Genomic DNA, 17,146 nt, shown 5'->3' on the forward strand with positions numbered 1-17,146 from the left:
TCTGTGCAAGGAATAGACAGATATTTTGAGTCCAAAACATGGCACCTACGGCATACGGGATCAATGGACTATTTCTGTACATTTGCTGATCGGGATGTGCTTGGGTAGGCAATACTTCAGTGGACTGTTTATAAGAAAATATTTTTGCTGTGCATTTGCACTTTGCACATGTGACAATAAAAGAACCATTGAGGAAGGGAACCATGAAATTCTTCCTTGCTACAGCTTAACAGGCATGTTAACGCAACAACACAACTAATACATACTCAGTGCAGGAAACCCTCATTATTACGGAGATCTTTGTAACGGATTTTGGTTACAGTGGAAGGACCTACAGACCTTCAGCACCAGGCCGGGCTGCCGACCCCACCTCCGGCCTTCACCGCCCGGCCTGCACCACCTCCACAGCCACTTCCATGCCGGACGTACCACCCTCCACTGCCAGGCTGGGCTACAGCCGCCAGCCCACAATGCCAATTAATGCAGCAAACGATCTCTCATTCCAATCATGCAATATCATTTTAGAACCCGACAATGATAATTCCCCCAAAAAGTTGCCTACTTTGTTTGTAATCAACCAAAGCGAGTAAAGATCCTGTTTACAATCAACCAGTCTTTTCTTAACACTGCTTACCCATGAGATCTGCAAAGCCACCGACTGGAAGGCGGCACGTCCCAGTGACAAACTGCAGCAGACGCATTCGTTTCTCGTTGTCCATTTCTTTCAAAATCTAACAAAACATCATTGAGTTGAGGCAGATTTATTAAACAGTTCACACATGCCCCTTCACCATATCTAAATTCACTCAGTCCTCCTGGCTTGTATTTTGCCATTACCACAATGCATTAGGCTTTTAAAACCTGCTCTGACCACACTAATGCATAGATCAAAACCAAACTCTGTGGCAGGAAAACGTGTTAAAGGCAAATTATTACTACCCAACGCATTTGATGATATAATAGAAGGTTAATAAAGGCCAGGCAGCAGATGTTGTATAATCAGGATTTCCAAAAGGAAAATATAACTACTGGCTTATTTGGAAAATGGAAGTACATTGGATTGGTTTAGTTCAGAGATTCGGCATGGCAACAGGCCCTTCAGCCCACCAAGCCCATGCTGACCATCAATCAGCCATTCACTTTAGTTCTTTGTGGTCCCACTTTCTTATCTACTCCATGCATACTAGGGGCAATTTACAGAGGACCAATTAACCAATAAACCCCCACGTCTTTGGGATGTGGGAGGAAACAGCGAGAATGTGCAAACTCTACACAGACAGCACCAGAGGTCAGGATCAAACCATGGATCTCCAACGCTTTGAGGCTGTGGCTCTACCAGCTGTGCCACTGTGCTGCCCTTAAATTGGATTAATAATCTCACCCTGGTCACTCCCTCTTCTCCCCTCTCTTATCAGCCTAGAGGTACAGAAGTGTGAAAACGCACACCTCCAGATTCAGGGATTGTTTCTTCCCAGATGTTATCAGGCAACTAAACCATTGTATCATCAACTGGAACACGGTCCCCCATCTACCTCATTGGAGACCCTTGGACTATCTTTAATCGGACTTTACGGGACTATCTTTCACTAAACGTCATTCCCTTTATCCTGAATCCCTGCACTGTGGACGGCTTCATTGTAATCATATATAGTTTTTTTCGCTGACTGGATAGCATGCAACAAAAAGTTTTTCACTGTACCTCAGTACACATGACAATAAACTAAACTAACTAGTAACTAAGGTATGTAATGGCAAGGGGAAAAGGGCAGAGACAAAGTGATGAAGAAGGCATAAGGCATGTTTTCTTTCCTTGGATGGGGCACTGAGTACAAGACTTGGGTTTCAGCTATACATGTCATTGGTAAGACCACATCTGGAATTTTTAATGCAGTTCTGGTCACCATACAATAGGATAGATGTCATTAGGTTATAGAGTGCAGAAGAGATTCAAAAGGATGTTGCTGGGACTAAAGGGCTTGAATTATATTTTTAGAAAATGGTTAGGGTGATAGTTTCCCTGGAATGAAGGAGATTGAGGCATGACCTGAGAGGTTTGTAAAATCATGAAGGGTATAGGTAAGTTGGAAGGTCAGAGTCTTTTTCCCCTATGGTAAGGAAGTCTAAAACTAGAGGACATGGGTTGAAAATGAGAGGGCCAGGCTTTTCCACATAGAGGGTGGTGGGTATATGGGGCACACTGCCAGCAGAAGTGGTAGAGGTGGGAAGAATTACGTTTAAAAGACATTTTGGATAGATGCCTGGATAGGAATGGTTTAGAAGCATATTGCCCAAATATGGGCAAAGGCGATTAGCTCAGGAAGGCAGGTTAACCGGCATGGAGGGTGGGGCTGAAAGTCCTACTTCTATGCACGGCAACTACAGCTCTTATCCAAATCTTTCCAAAAAAAAATTTAAGTCTTTGAAATAATAAAGAACAATTAAGGCACTGTTGCAGCAAGAATATTTTATCTCACCATGGAAAGAATGGAGAGTTCGTCCATACCTGCCAAAACCAGATTATTTGTTTGTTGTTTCTGGTGTAGTTCCGATAAATTGCATTTCTCTGCCAATCATTCAAGTCAATCTCTTGCATTCCACAAAGTAGCACCTGTAAAAAAATGTAAAGACAATTAAAAAAATAGCTGATCTGACATCGAACATAGAACAGTACAGCACAGGAACACAATGCTTATGCCGAACATAATGCCAAGTTAAACTGATCTCATCTGCCTGTACAGGATCCATATCCCTCTATTCCCTGCTCTACCGTGTGCCTATCTAAAAGCCTCTTAAATGCCAATATCGTATCTACTTCCACCACCGTCCCTGGCAATGCATTCCAGACCCCCAAAACTCTAAAAAATCTTGCCCCGCACAACCCCATTAAACTTTCCTTCTCACCATACAGCTATGCCCTCGATTGCTAGACATTTCCTCACTGGGAAAAGGGTTCTGACTGTCTACCCCATATATGTCTCTCATAATTTTATATACTTCTATCAAGGGCAGCACAGTGGTACAACTGCTGCCTTACAGTGCCACAGACCTGGGTTCGATCCTGACTACGGGTGTTGCCTGTACGTACATTCTCCCGATGACCGCTCCAGTTTCCTCCCACATCCCAAAGATGTACAGGTTTGTAATTTGTAATTAGCTTCGGTAAAATTGTAAATTGTCCCTTGTGTGTTGGATAGTGTAAGTGCACGGGGTGATCGCTGGTCAGCGTGGACTCGGTGGGTCGAAGGCCCTGTTTCGACACTGTATCTCTCAAGTCTACCCTCAACCTCTGAAGTTCCAGAGAAAACTTAGAGCAGAATTGTAGAGTAAAACTAGCACCAAGGGAAAACTTTTTTTGCGGACAAATGGCGAGAATCTGGAATGCACTACCAAAGGGAAGAGTGGTAGCAACTCAATTGTGGTGTTCAAAACACAAGTATATCAATATTGAAAAAGAATAGATTTCCAAGCTATGAGGTAAGCAGTAGCTAATTGCTCCTGCATGAGGCTAGCACAACATTAATGGGCCAAATTACCACCTCCTGCACAGTGACCTATCTGTGATTCTAGCAGCCGCTGACTTTGCTCAGTTGATATCTAGGTGGTCAGTAATCTGGTATTGGTTTCCACACTGAGAACACTTTTTGGAAAAGGTACGAAGGGCAGCGAAGAAGTTCCTGACCCGAAACGTCATCTGCCCAGAAACTGACTAATCCGCTCAGTTCCTCGAGTACTTGTTATAGTGTTGCTCAGTGAAGTTAAATTATACAAGTGGCTTTTTTTTTCAGAGAACTGTCAGATAATCAATGGGTTAAACAACCTTCTGATGTTCTGGGGTGGCACGGTGATGCAGCAGTAGAGTTGCTGCTTCAAAGCACCAGAGACCTAGGTTCAATCCTGACTATGGGTGCTGCCTGTACGGAGTTTGTACGTTCTCCTCTGTGGCCACGTGGGTTATCCCCGGGTGCTCCAGTTTTCTAACACACTCCAAAGATGTATTGGTTTGTAGGTTAATTGGCTTTGGTAAAAAATTTAAATTGTCCCTAGTGTGTAGGATAGTGCTAGTGTATGGAGTGATTACTGGTCAGCGAGGACTTGGTGGGCCGAAGGGTCTGTTTCTGTGCTGTATCTCTAAACTAAACTAATAGACTTAAGTTTAATGATCTAGCACAACCTTGGATGTGTCAAAAGGTCATCTATTCTGAGCAACCTTTAGTTGCTCTCCCTTGGCAAGGGACAGTTTTACCGAGCATACAAATATAAAATACTTCCATCCACTTCCCCAGGAACCTCCTTAAAACATTGGCAGAAATTATTTAGAGGTGACTCTGAAAGACAACATGAACTTTCCAACACTCCAAACAAAGCTGTGTCTAAACTGGAATCAGCGTTAAAATCCAGAAACAAAAGGCCAGATCCATCTGGATTGGATTATTGTTTTAAACAAGAGGAACCAGATTTTGGATTTGGTTTTGAGGCAAACTTTGCTTGAAAGAGTTGCTCAAGGTGTTAGAATACTCAAGAGCAAAACTGATGACTTGTGTTGCTTAGAAAGAGTCCTACACACATACAGTACGTCACACATACACGGGAATGAAGTTGACAAAAGTAAAATAGTTGTACAAAAATGAAGCAATGAAGGAAAATAACAGCATAGTTTACATATGGTGGATGCCGACTATATGAGGCATTCACAGGCTGAAGACCGTTGTTTATTTCAAACTTGGCAGTGGCACAGCTGATAGAGCCTCTGCTTCACAGCTCTGAAAACCCAGGTTTGATCCTGACCTTCGGTGCTCACCGTACGGAGTTTGCACGTTCTTCTTGCAACGTCTTTGGGATGCGAGGAGAAACTGAAGCACCTGAAGGGATTCCTTTGGGTGCTCCAGCTTCCTTCCACATCCCAAAGATGAGCGGATTTGTAGATTAACTGGCCTCAGTAAATTGCCCCTGATGTGCAGGATGCGAAAGTGGAAGGCATCACATTTAAGAAACATTTATACAGGTACATGGGTATGATAAGATTAGAGGGATATGGGCCAAACGCAGGCAGGTAGGACTAATGGAGAAGGAACATGTTGTTCGGTGTGGACCAGTCAGGCCGAAGGGCCTGTTTCCACACTGTATAACTCTGACAGAACTAGTGTATGGGTGATCGATGGTCGGCATAGACTCAGTGGGCTGAAGGGCCTGTCTTCATGTATCTCAAAACTGATCTGTATTTCACTCAAAACCAGAGGGAGAAAGATAGAGGGAAGATAAGCCGGTATATCTTTATTCAGGTAGGCGTACAAATTAATTTATAAACACTCAATAAATTGCGATACCTCCAATTCTTTGGCATCGAATGACTGAAGATAGTGTAAAGGAAGCACTTCATTAAAGCCCTCCAGGAATGCCTGTGTCTGTTCTTCAACGCCACGCGATAGTCTCCACTCAGCGACAAGTCTATGCAGTTGAAACACCTTGTGTTAATGATTCAAGCAGTGGACACAAGAATATTACACATATAACCTATAGCTAATATATTCTACATAATATAATCGTAACATAACCCTAAAATGGGCGGCACAGTGGCGCAGCAGTAGAGTTGCTGCCTTATAGCACCAGAAACCAGGATTCAATCCTGACTATGGGTGCTGTCCGTATGGAGTTTGTACGTTCTCCCCACAATCACGTGGGTTTTCTCTGGGTGCTCTGGTTTCCTCCCACACTTCCAAGACGTACAGGCTTGTTGGTTAATTGGCTTTGGTAGATTGTAGAAGTGTGTACGATAGTGCTAATGCATGGGGCAATCGCGAGTCGGAGAAGACTCGGTAGGCCAAAGGTTTCCTTACAGTCTAACGTAGTCTAAAGTCTAACATGATAAAATTAAAATATTACATTTATTGTTTTGTTGCCACACAAAAATATATTCTTAGCCACCACCTTACCCAATGTACTCCTCTTTGTTTTCCTCAGTCACCAGTATATTATTGCCATCAGGTTTCAGTTCATGTGTTTGTATTTCACCTAACATTTCTTTGTCAACTGAGAAATACATTTCCAGACCACATTCTTCCAGTTTGTTCTCCCTAGAAACAACAGACAATTTTCCGTAAATGATTACAGAGCCAAATGCAAGTGGGTTCCAATTTCAATACGAGCAGCGCAAAGTGAACCAATCAAACTGAGAAAGCTAACATAAAAATAACATTTCTCTGAAGAGGAGGTCAACATTGGCTATGGAAAATTACCAATCCTACTTCAGAGGTGACGTATTTCCATTGAAAATATCTGCGATAGTTTTTTTTTTAGTTAAAGTTAGATTTACATAATGAGCACTGCATTGTTCTTCTGGCCTTCCACTACAATAAAACGAGAGACTCAGCAACCAGCAACATCTGTGGGAAAAGCTCATACAGAATGCAGCACAGAAGCAGGCCCTTTGGTTCACCTTGTCCAAGCTGGCACACAGGACCTGCTCCATTCCTGAATTTGGTCCTCTAAACCCATCCTATCCACATATTTGTCCAAATGTCTTTTAGAAATCATAACTGTATCCTCTTCCATAACTTCCTCTGATAGTTCGTTCCAGATAGAGTGAAAAGGGTCCCTCTTAAATCTCTCCCCTCTAATCTGAAACTTATGCCCTGGAGTTTTAGAATCATCTACCTTAGGAAAAAAAACGAGTGTTCACTTTAACCATGCCCCTCGTGACCTTGTGCACCTCAACAAGGTCACTCTCAGTCTCCTATGCCTTAAAGAATATCCCAGCCTATCCAACTTCTATCTCCTGAAATTAACCCAATCCTTACACATTCTATCTCGACATCTCCCAACTGATAAAATCCCCATCATCCAATGGCCAAAATCATTACTAACAACATTAAATTTGTATTCAAGAAAGTGGAGTCCAGGTTCAGTGGGATTCACTCAGTATGAGACTGAGAAATGGCACCCAGTATAATTATCAGTACAACGTAAATAAAAGGCTCACGGTTGACATGTTGTATTCGCATGTAAATAAATTGGCAGTATTAATACATGGATGATAACTTCTACTGCAAGAAAGGAAATAAGTTTCCTCACATCTTGTATTTTTTTTTTAGAGTGGCACAACGGTTGCTGCCCTTACAGCACCAGAGACCCGGGTTTGATCCTTACTACAGCTGCTGTCTGTAAGTAGTTTGTACGTTCTCCCTGTGACCGTCGAAGGGCCCGTTTCTGAGTTGTATCTCTAAAGTCTAAATCTGAAAAGATTGAGGTTTGTAAAATGTAGCCTATTACCAAATATGGAAAATAATTGTGTGTTGTGCTGACTAATTTTCATTACCTCTGTCTAAAGTTGTACTTATTCAATATTATTATGTCCAGTTGACTAGACAGTAACAACCAAAGAAAGCCATCAGCACAACTAAAATATCAAGTACAAACCTTATCCAAATGAGGGAATTGTAAAATTCCGGATCGATAGATTCCAAGTCTTTGGTTACTATTGCTTTGTTCAGCATCCGTTTGTAAAATGGCAGAGAGAATCCAGTGTCAATGAATTTCCCATGAAATAATGCCTACCATTGAAAGGAAGTACAGGAACAAAACTTAGAAACAATTACTGGAAATAATTATTACCAAGCATACACTTTGCCAGCATAAAAACACGACAGTACATTAACACTGATATGCCCTTGGGGGATTTACTTTACATGTTGAGGCTGGTAACAAATGTCTCGTGTCAATATTCAGCAAGATGACAAGATTGAGAAACAAAGCAAGAATTGTTTATTCCAATGAGAATTAACTGTTTGCTTATCTTAACCAATCCAGACCTGAAGTGCATTTAGCAGCAAAGTTAACAGGAACAATCAGTATGAAGTGTTAGATTGCAGCTGTGCTAATTGTGGTGTATTTACTTTGCACTAAAATACAGGTCCACAATATTGTACACATTTTAACTTAAGGCTATTGCTGTTGGCTTTTGCAAGTATAAGGTAAATCACACTTGACCACCAGAGAAGTTTGGGGAAAGTATAAAAATTAAATGGAAATTCAACTTAATGCTGTACATTCATACCAAAGGATGTGACAGATGCAATTGATACCAAAAGTTAATGCTGCACAAAGAAATTTGAGAAATGAATTTAAACTAAAACAGGAAACTACATCTAAATTGTACAGAATATACAAGACTAAAAGGGGCTCGACCCAAAACGTCACCCATTCCTTCGCTCCAGAGATGCTGCCTGTCCCGCTGAGTTACTCCAGCTTTTTGTATGTATCTAGGTCATTTAGACCAACAGCCATGCCAATGCTTGTTATATAGAAGCCCACTCGAAACATTTCTCATCCTCAATAGATCCCCTACATCTCCTTCCTTACAACTTCTCTATTTTAATTCCATGGCCTTGTATCAGTGGACTCTGGTCCGTTCTTCCTCATTGGGACACACGCACTTTCTCTATCAAAACAGTTCATGGTCGGCATGGATATTGTGGGTCAAAGGACATTTTTCTGTGCTGTTTGATGATGACTTTAAAACATATGTCTTGAGGGACAAAGTAATACCGACAAGATATCTGAAACTGTGAGATCATGAGGTGAGTTTTTGAGAGATTTTGCTGCAGTCTTTACTGCTGGAAAGAGTTCCAACCCAAATGATTGATATATTGATATATTGATATGTATAAAAATAAATTGATATATATATATATTGACATCTAACAAATTGATCAATTATGTATCTTTATATGTATACAAATATATATGTTACATATTTTTATGTATAACAAATTGATCAAATATCCATCTTTTTTATCAATTTGTTTTATATACATGTGTGTGTATACATGTTTTAAGTATATATAATAAATTGATCAAACATATATCAATTTGATTTGATCAACTTGATCAGTTTTATATATTAACAAATTGAGAAACACCAATGGTCACAGCATGGAAGGAGACCATTCTGTCTAATAAGTCACTATCAGCTTCAGGTAACAGCAATCCCACTAGTCTCACTCCCCTGCATATTTTGAATATGCAAACTCTTTCCTTCTGGATACTTATTCAGTTCCCTTTTGGACACTACAGTAAAATTGGCCTCTACTAGTAGTGCACTTCGGACTATTTGCTGTGTGAGAAAAATTCTTACTCATGTTGCTTTTGATTCCTTCATCCCATGTCACCCAATTCTTGGCCCCATTGATACCGTGATCAGTTTCTCTTCCTCGCCTTTTGCATGTACTCTAAGATTTTAAACACCTCCATCAAATCCCTTTGTAACCTTCACCCTTCCAAGGCAAATAACACAGCTGTTTCAATGCTTCTACATAACACAATTCCCTCATTCCCAGAATCATTTTAAGTATCCTTTGCATCTTAACGTGCAAATTTTCACTGAAGGGCTACCAATCCATATCCTCCAGAGATACTGCCTGGCCTGCTGAGTTATTCCAGCACTTTGTGTACTATGTTAGATCTCAGTTACATTATTTTTTTCATGTACACATTCTAACACAAAAATATCCAAAAACAGTATCTAGCCAAACACATAGCTTGTGACAGGTTTTATACATAGATTGCATACATAGATTAAAAACAAAATCAGTATCATTAAGGTTTGAGAACACACCATGGCTATGAAACGACCGATGAATCGGAAGTACTTCAGATGATCTGGGTTGATGTAAGATGCTGGGTTTATTTGCAAGCAATAACTTTCTTTCCCAGCATACTCAAAGAGGCAATACATGGGGTTCAAAACTTCATGGGACAGTAGAAAGAACCACTCCCTATTAAAAAAAAAAAATCAATATTAGATGCACTGAAAGATGCTAATATACGCTAATATACAATCTGACTTGTTTTTACAATAATTGAACATCAAGTATGGTGGACCAGTTAATCATTGCTTGACCATGGTAGACCGTTTCTGAAGTTCGTTAAAAACCAAGGATAGCAACAGAACAGTAATATGCACCAAAGTTCCCAAAAATATTGGAAACCGCACATTTTTTCTTTTAGCTGAAGTTAACAGTTCAACAACACACTTCATCTTGAAAGGGGGTGAATTAATTAAACAGAAACACTCGCTGAACAATGTTTCCCCTTTTTGGTGTAACGTTCTTTGCATGCCTTACTAGTTTAGTTTAGTTATACAGCGTGGAAACAGTCCCTTTTGCCCCCTGAATCCACGCCGACCAGTGATCCTCGCACACTAACACTGTCTTATACACACACTAAGGAAAATTTACAATGTTACCAAGCCAATCAACCTACAAACCCGCCGTCTTTGGAATCTGGAAGGAAACCGGAGCACCCAGAAAAACCCATGCAGGTCATGGAGAGAACGTACAAACTCCGAACAGATGGCCTTACTAATCATTCTTCTTTCTGAAAATTGATGATTCCATTGAGATATAGCTCGAAGTTATGATATCCTCCAAAACTGCCAATTATACTGTGCAAATGTGGACAATGAAGGGCCACTGGGTATTTGGCCACATCAATACCAGTTTCTGTACCACACAATGAATCCAATGTGGCCTGCTGAGGAGCAAACGCATGGGAACTCTGGCTGATTTTCACTTCCAAAAGAGAGGAGCTATGGAGCACTTCCAAAAGGAACAGGGAACACTAAACAGACTAAGGATACTGATACTGCCACCTTTCTGGGTTGTATTGTCCAGTTGCTGATTAAACAACATTAATGGAAAATGGAAATATATATTTTCATGATTATTAACAGAGTTTCCTGATCAGAGACTTACTAGAATGGCAGAAAGAATAAGAGGCCTCATTTCAATATAGAGATCAAATAATTTAGCTTGTTCTCCTGACAGGGAAGGCAAAAAATTATGAATGTATTTCAGAGTGGGGAGAAACGTTACCAGGATGGAACCAGGATAAACGTTTTCCAAGTGAGTTGTGACAATCGGGCATGTTTTGGAGGAAAGTGTGTCAAAAGACGATTCTAAAGCAAACTGAATAATTGGGGGGGGGGGGGGGGGGGGCAAGAATCTGCAGGGATATGTGGAAAGAACAGGTCTTGCATAAAGACCCCACAAAGGCAAGGTAGGTGCAGAAAGGATCTGCAGATACTGGTTTACACTGAAGATAAGACACAAATAGCTGGAGTAACTCAGTGGGTCAGGCAGCATCTCTGAAGAAAAGGAACAGGTGATGTTTTGGGTCGAGACCATTCTTCAGTCTGAAGCAGGGTCTCAACACAAAAAGTCACCTACTCCTTTTTTTCCCCAGAGGTCTTGCTTGACCCACTGAGTTACTCCAGCATTTCGTGTCTATCAAAGGTAGACTGACTGACCTCTATCAACATCCACCAATTTTACAGCTGGCAAATACTTCCTGCAACAGAGCACCATGATTGACCATTTGATACCACTTGATACAACTTGCTCCCACGTTGAAGATACTTGCCTTGCCACACCTCCATAATCTAAGCCTTCCTCTCCGGGGAAAATGATCCATAACCTCCTTCGCAGGTCTTGAGGATTGAAGCTCATAATCTGAAACAAGGCAGAGGTTAATTTGAGAATATCATCAAATATCTTGCATGGAAATTTTTTTTTATTTTTTTAAAAGGGAGTTTAACAGCATTATCTACAAAGCTATCAACTTTTTAAAAAGATATTACTTTTCAGGATCTAGGTGTTTATTCCCCATCACTAATTGCCCTCTCAGAGGTGGATGTCAACATTATGCCCAACCAGTCTAGAGGCACTGTAGGCCTCTGCGGTACTCCCACAGAGCTGCCAGGAGTTCCAGGATTTCAACCTTTACAAGAATCTTTGTACCCAACAATATTCATACAACAAGGGAAGCACAGTGGTAGAGTTGCCTGTACAGAATTTGTACGTTTTCCCTGTGGCCTGCGGGGTTTTCTCTAGGTGCGCCAGTTTCCTCCCACACCAACAAGACGTCCAGGTTTATAGGTTAAATAGCTTTCGTAAACTGTCCCAAGTGTGTAGTATAGCACTGATGTATGGGGTGAACGCTGGTTGGCGCAGACTCGGTGTGCCTAATTGCATGGAATGGAGGGATATGGATCATGTACAAGCAAATGAGATCAGATTAATTTGGCATCATGCTCAGCCTTTTCCTGTGTTCTATGTTCTATGTAAATGTAGCACTCACACACCAGCACCAATGCAATGGGTGCTGACAGAGACCGTGGATCAGACACACCCTGTGAGATCCCCACACCCCAATCTTCCCAGAAACTTAACTATGAGAATTACCTGCTGAAACGAGTCCTCAAACAACGTTTTCCTGGTCACAGTTATTTTTATGTGCTGAGGTGCAGCCAGTTGCTGGAACACAAAGAATGTTAGTTTACTATCAGCCAAAACACACGTTCTTCTTAAAATACTTTAATACTTGCCCAGAATTTCCACAGGGTCTACAAGTCAGCAGAGTCAAATGGGACAACTAGCTGGTTGAAGTGATATTTCTAATCTTCTACTGGCCTTGAGGAGATCTTATCGAAACGTATAAGATTATTAAGGGGTTGGACACGTTAGAGGCAGGAAACATGTTCCCAATGTTGGGGGAGTCCAGAACAAGGGGCCACAGTTTAAGAATAAGGGGTAGGCCATTTAGAACTGAGATGACGAAAAACTTTTTCAGTCAGAGAGTTGTGAATCTGTGGAATTCTCTGCCTCAGAAGGCAGTGGAGGCCAATTCTCTGAATGCATTCAAGAGAGAGCTAGATAGAGCTCTTCAGGATAGCGGAATCAGGGGGTATGGGGAGAAGGCAGGAACGGGGTACTGATTGAGAATGATCAGCCATGATCACATTGAATGGCGGTGCTGGCTCGAAGGGCCGAATGGCCTCCTCCTGCACCTATTGTCTATTGTGCACGTTATGATGCTGCATATTTGAGCAGTTGCTTGGAAACACTTTACCACTGGAATTGAATGAAAAGCTGCTTTTACCTGACACCAGAACCTGAAATAGGAGACTTTGGATCTGAAATCACGGACATACGCGATGTTTGGACCGTTCGATCTGAAAAATAAAGAAAGAAGCTCTCTGAAACTGATTTGCGCTGATTTCCTTCTGCCAGGAAAGGACACAATGTGCCAGAGTAACTCAGCGGCTCAGGCAGCATCTCTGCAGAACACGAATAGGTGGCATTTCAGGTCAAGATCCTTCTTCAGACCCAAAACGTCTCCCATCCATGTTCTCCAGAGGTGGTCGAAGTAGATACGATAGTGCTGTTTAAAAGGGTTTGGAGAGGCATAAGGATATACAGGGAGTGGAGGGATATGGGTTATATGCAGGTAGATAAGTGATTGTTTTGACATCATGTACGGCAGAGACATTGTGGGCCATGAAGGTTTCAACTCAAAATTATAGGCTAGGTCCTGAATAGAAGCATGTAATTTAGTGTAAATTAGACATGAAAACTGAATTTCATTCCAAATTGGTGCCACTCCAATGCAATGGCATTTCTGACATAATGCAGAAGTGCTTACAACTCCAAATTCTATTGGACAGAACATGCAAGCATAGCACCCAAGAAAATCAAGCATGGCATTCACTACATTTAAGCATTGTCACCTGCTGACGAGGAACAAGGGTTAGAAAAAGTTATTGGGAGAGGCTGGTATGTAAATGCCTTTGTCACTTTCTTCCCCATTTACTCAATAAATCCTGAATAGTGCATGTTTACTTATGACAACCAAGGTAAAAACCGGAAGTCTCAAACCTGCAGTAAAGGATTCAGTACCAAGAAAGCCACTACACAACTATATTTGCTTTATGCTTATTTAATTTTAGAAATGGCAAAAGTGATATTCTTATGGCACAGTCTACTCTCAGAAAAAAGTTTAGAATGGGTCTAGTTTTTAGATTTCATTTCCAAAGCTAAAATCCTGCACAACTGGAAAAATGGAAGAGAAACAAAATACTCAGCCTGCCATGCATTATCTGAGAAGAGATAAACAACGTAACACTTGAGGAATTTAATTTATCTTTGTATTTCATTTCAGCTGCAAAGAGCCCATTTGGAGAACATTTGTTCTGTGGGGTTCTGCATCAGTAAAAACACGCCTATTTGGCACTTCACTCGTAGTATATTCCAGTATCCAATATTTCAGAGCCAGAGTCAAGGGAGCACTGAAGGACCCACTGAGCTGATTTTGGTTGCTCTAGTATAATCACTTATCCACATGCTGGGTAATGAAGCTTTTACGGTACTACAAAATCTTTTATTTCTTTGCACATTTATTGCATCTAACAAAGTAACTCCTTTGGAGTGCATATAGTAGCCGATAAATCTGCATTTCTATATGAAGAATATCGTACTATATATATATATGAAAGACCACAATATTTTTAGGGTAAAACAATTGCTGATCAAACATTAACTAGAGCATTAGTATTTGTGATATTTGTTTCCATTGTTGATATGGAGCCTTTAAGAATCCAAATGAATAACTTGGCAATACTATGACTTAAGATCTCATCAGGAGCATATTTTCATCCAGTAACCATAAGCACTGGATTTGATCCTATGAGGGTCATAAAGTCATACAGCATGGAAACCGGCCCTTCAGTCCAACTTGCCCATGTCGCCCAAGATGCCCCATCTACACTTGTCCAACCTGCCTGTGTTTGGCCCATATCCCTTTAAACTTTTCCTATCCATGTACCTGCCAAAATGTATTTTCAAAGTGACAAGCCTGTTATGCTACTCTGTCCCTCATTACAGTCAATGTTCAGATTTTATTTTTACACGAGTCATGCGTAATGCCAATTCAGAACGTACAGTGCTGACTTGCCAGTACGTGGGTCAATGTATGTTGTTGTTCTCCTGGTATGATCCACAAAGTACGGAGCACCATCGACTGTAAACCGCATCTCCCATCCATCTGGCAAGGGTTTTTCATTGAGAATTCTGCAGGAATAAGCATGCATTCATGAACTGTATGTGTCTTCACTATGAACAGTATCTAAAGCAATGCAAACTAGATCTAGCCACCCTTTCTTCTCATGTGATACTGCATCAATGTTTGCTTTTTACTACCCCTGTACTACACATGACTCTACAAGCTACCCCCACAAATCACATATTACAGTGGTCAAGAACTCTGTAGGTGAAGACAGATCAAAACATTTCCATTTGAAATTGCTGATATCTGCCTGTTTTATTCAATGTAGACACAAAATGCTGGAGTAACTCAGCGGGTCAGGCAGCATCTCGGCCCGAAATGTCACCCATTCCTTCTCTCCTGAGATGCTGCCTGACCCGCTGAGTTACTCCAGCATTTTGTGGTACACTAATTATATGTCATCCCACTTTTGCATCCTATACACTGCAGGCAATTTGCAAAAGCCAATCAACTTACAAATCTGCACATCTTTGGAACGTTGGAGAAAACCGGAGCACCCGGAGAAAACCCACGCAATCATACACTGCAGACTTAGAACCCTCACTAGAGTCAATGGGATCTTAGATCCTGTGCTAATTAAGATGAAGTGACAAAGTGATGTGGAGATCTTCAAAACCCACCAAGGCTGCTGGGAAATTTATACCTAGTTTATTAAAATGTTAGAATTAGTAATGGAGAATTGTCATTAATATTCTTTTACCGTTTTAAATTAAGGAAACAAATTTGCCAATGTGGCAGAGGCAATGGGGAGAAGGTAGGAGAATGGGGTTGAGAGGGAAAGATAGATCAGCCATGATTGAATGGCGGAATAGACTTGATGGGCTGTATGGCCTATTCGGGACAGCAGCGCACACTAAATTATTCTTAAATTGCCCTGGTCTTGTAAGTTGCTCTCAAAATCTACATCAAGAATAAATGTAAAATATAACTTGAATAGAGCCAGGTTTCATGAGCCATACACAGCTCACCTCAAGTCAAATGGATAATGATTTTAAAACAACTTCAGAAAACGGGTGACTGAAAATCAACAGCAATCCACCCTTGACAATGATGAACCCTGTGATTAGTAGCACATTACCTGAATCTTTTTTATCTATCATCCTATAGTTACCTCATTGCATGCTATCACCAACATTCATCTCAGCATCATTCATGTGTTACTCACCCCTCTGTCCTAGGATCCTCCCACTGAGTGGTACGTGTTAAGTGGTTTACAAAGTACATTCTGCCATTGTTGTCCGTTCTCTTTTCTACAAAAGTGACATGGAGACCAATTAGTAACTGGTGGCATGTTTCTCATGAACATAAACTATCCCCAAAAGGACAAAAAGTGCTGCATTAACTCGGGTCAGACAGCCTCTCTGGAGGACATGGATAGGTATGTTTCGGGTCGAGACCCGTTTGTGAAGGGTTCTCCAGAGCTGCTGCCTGACCTGCTGTTACTCCAGTACTTTGTGTTCTTCTGTGTATTAACCAGCATATGCAGTTCTTTATTTCTACATTAACAATCCCCAGAAGGATTTAAATAGAAACTGAGTTGCATGTGACTTTAAAGCATTCATTTTTCTCCCTCGCGTGTAAAGATTTTCTTACCCCATCCTGTTGTCAATGGACCAAGAGGGTCAAATTCAGCAGGCACCACTGGCTCAGGATACTAAAAACAAATTGAAAATGATTTTACCAGACTTTTTTCCTTAAAACAAAGGCAAAGAAACAAGCCACTTGTATCAAGTAACAATGAAGAGTGAAAACTCTTTCGATCTGAACCCATCCCTGAGAAGCTAATGTGAGAGAACTGAAGAAAATCAAGCCAGCGAAGAAAACTTAAGACAAGTTTTTCTTTTCAAAAAAATTAAGCGATCAGCTACTAATTTAAGCCACAAGAACGAGATAGGTGCAATAGTAATCTTGGAGTGGAATAATTAATGATCTAGCCATCACAGACAATCATCACTTTCACGTTAACAGAATATGGGTACAGATCAACAATAGAGACAGAATCATTGTGTGCTTGTCTTCTGAACAAAGCTTTTATCAGAAGGAATGAACCTAGGTCTCTGGCGCTGTGAGGCAGCAGCTCTACCAGATAATCTAATAGTTTTAAATACCAGATAGTCTACTAGTTTTAAATACCAGACAGTCTACTAGTTTTAAATACCAGTCTACTAGTTTTAATACCAGACAGTCTACTAGTTTTAAAATGCCAGACAGTCTACTAGTTTTAAATACCAGACAGTCTACTAGTTTTAAA

General features: G+C 40.9%; 1 protein-coding gene across 1 annotated transcript in view; it reads right to left on the bottom strand.

Annotated features, from left to right (window-relative positions):
* LOC144604416 (E3 ubiquitin-protein ligase Itchy-like) overlaps positions 1-17,146 on the bottom strand; it is a 75,041-nt gene that overhangs the window by 16,822 nt on the left and 41,073 nt on the right. Inside the window, exons 11-22 of the mRNA XM_078418806.1 lie at positions 16,489-16,549; positions 16,061-16,145; positions 14,772-14,900; positions 12,934-13,006; positions 12,237-12,308; positions 11,416-11,504; positions 9,611-9,770; positions 7,414-7,547; positions 5,931-6,071; positions 5,325-5,445; positions 2,504-2,608; positions 635-731 (exon numbers count right to left, since the gene is read on the bottom strand). Of these exons, the coding sequence (XP_078274932.1) occupies positions 635-731; positions 2,504-2,608; positions 5,325-5,445; positions 5,931-6,071; positions 7,414-7,547; positions 9,611-9,770; positions 11,416-11,504; positions 12,237-12,308; positions 12,934-13,006; positions 14,772-14,900; positions 16,061-16,145; positions 16,489-16,549 (1,267 nt within the window). The remainder of the gene's footprint in view (positions 1-634; positions 732-2,503; positions 2,609-5,324; positions 5,446-5,930; positions 6,072-7,413; positions 7,548-9,610; positions 9,771-11,415; positions 11,505-12,236; positions 12,309-12,933; positions 13,007-14,771; positions 14,901-16,060; positions 16,146-16,488; positions 16,550-17,146) is intronic.

This window comes from Rhinoraja longicauda, chromosome 22, assembly GCF_053455715.1.
Source record: "Rhinoraja longicauda isolate Sanriku21f chromosome 22, sRhiLon1.1, whole genome shotgun sequence".
Taxonomy (NCBI): domain Eukaryota; kingdom Metazoa; phylum Chordata; class Chondrichthyes; order Rajiformes; family Arhynchobatidae; genus Rhinoraja; species Rhinoraja longicauda.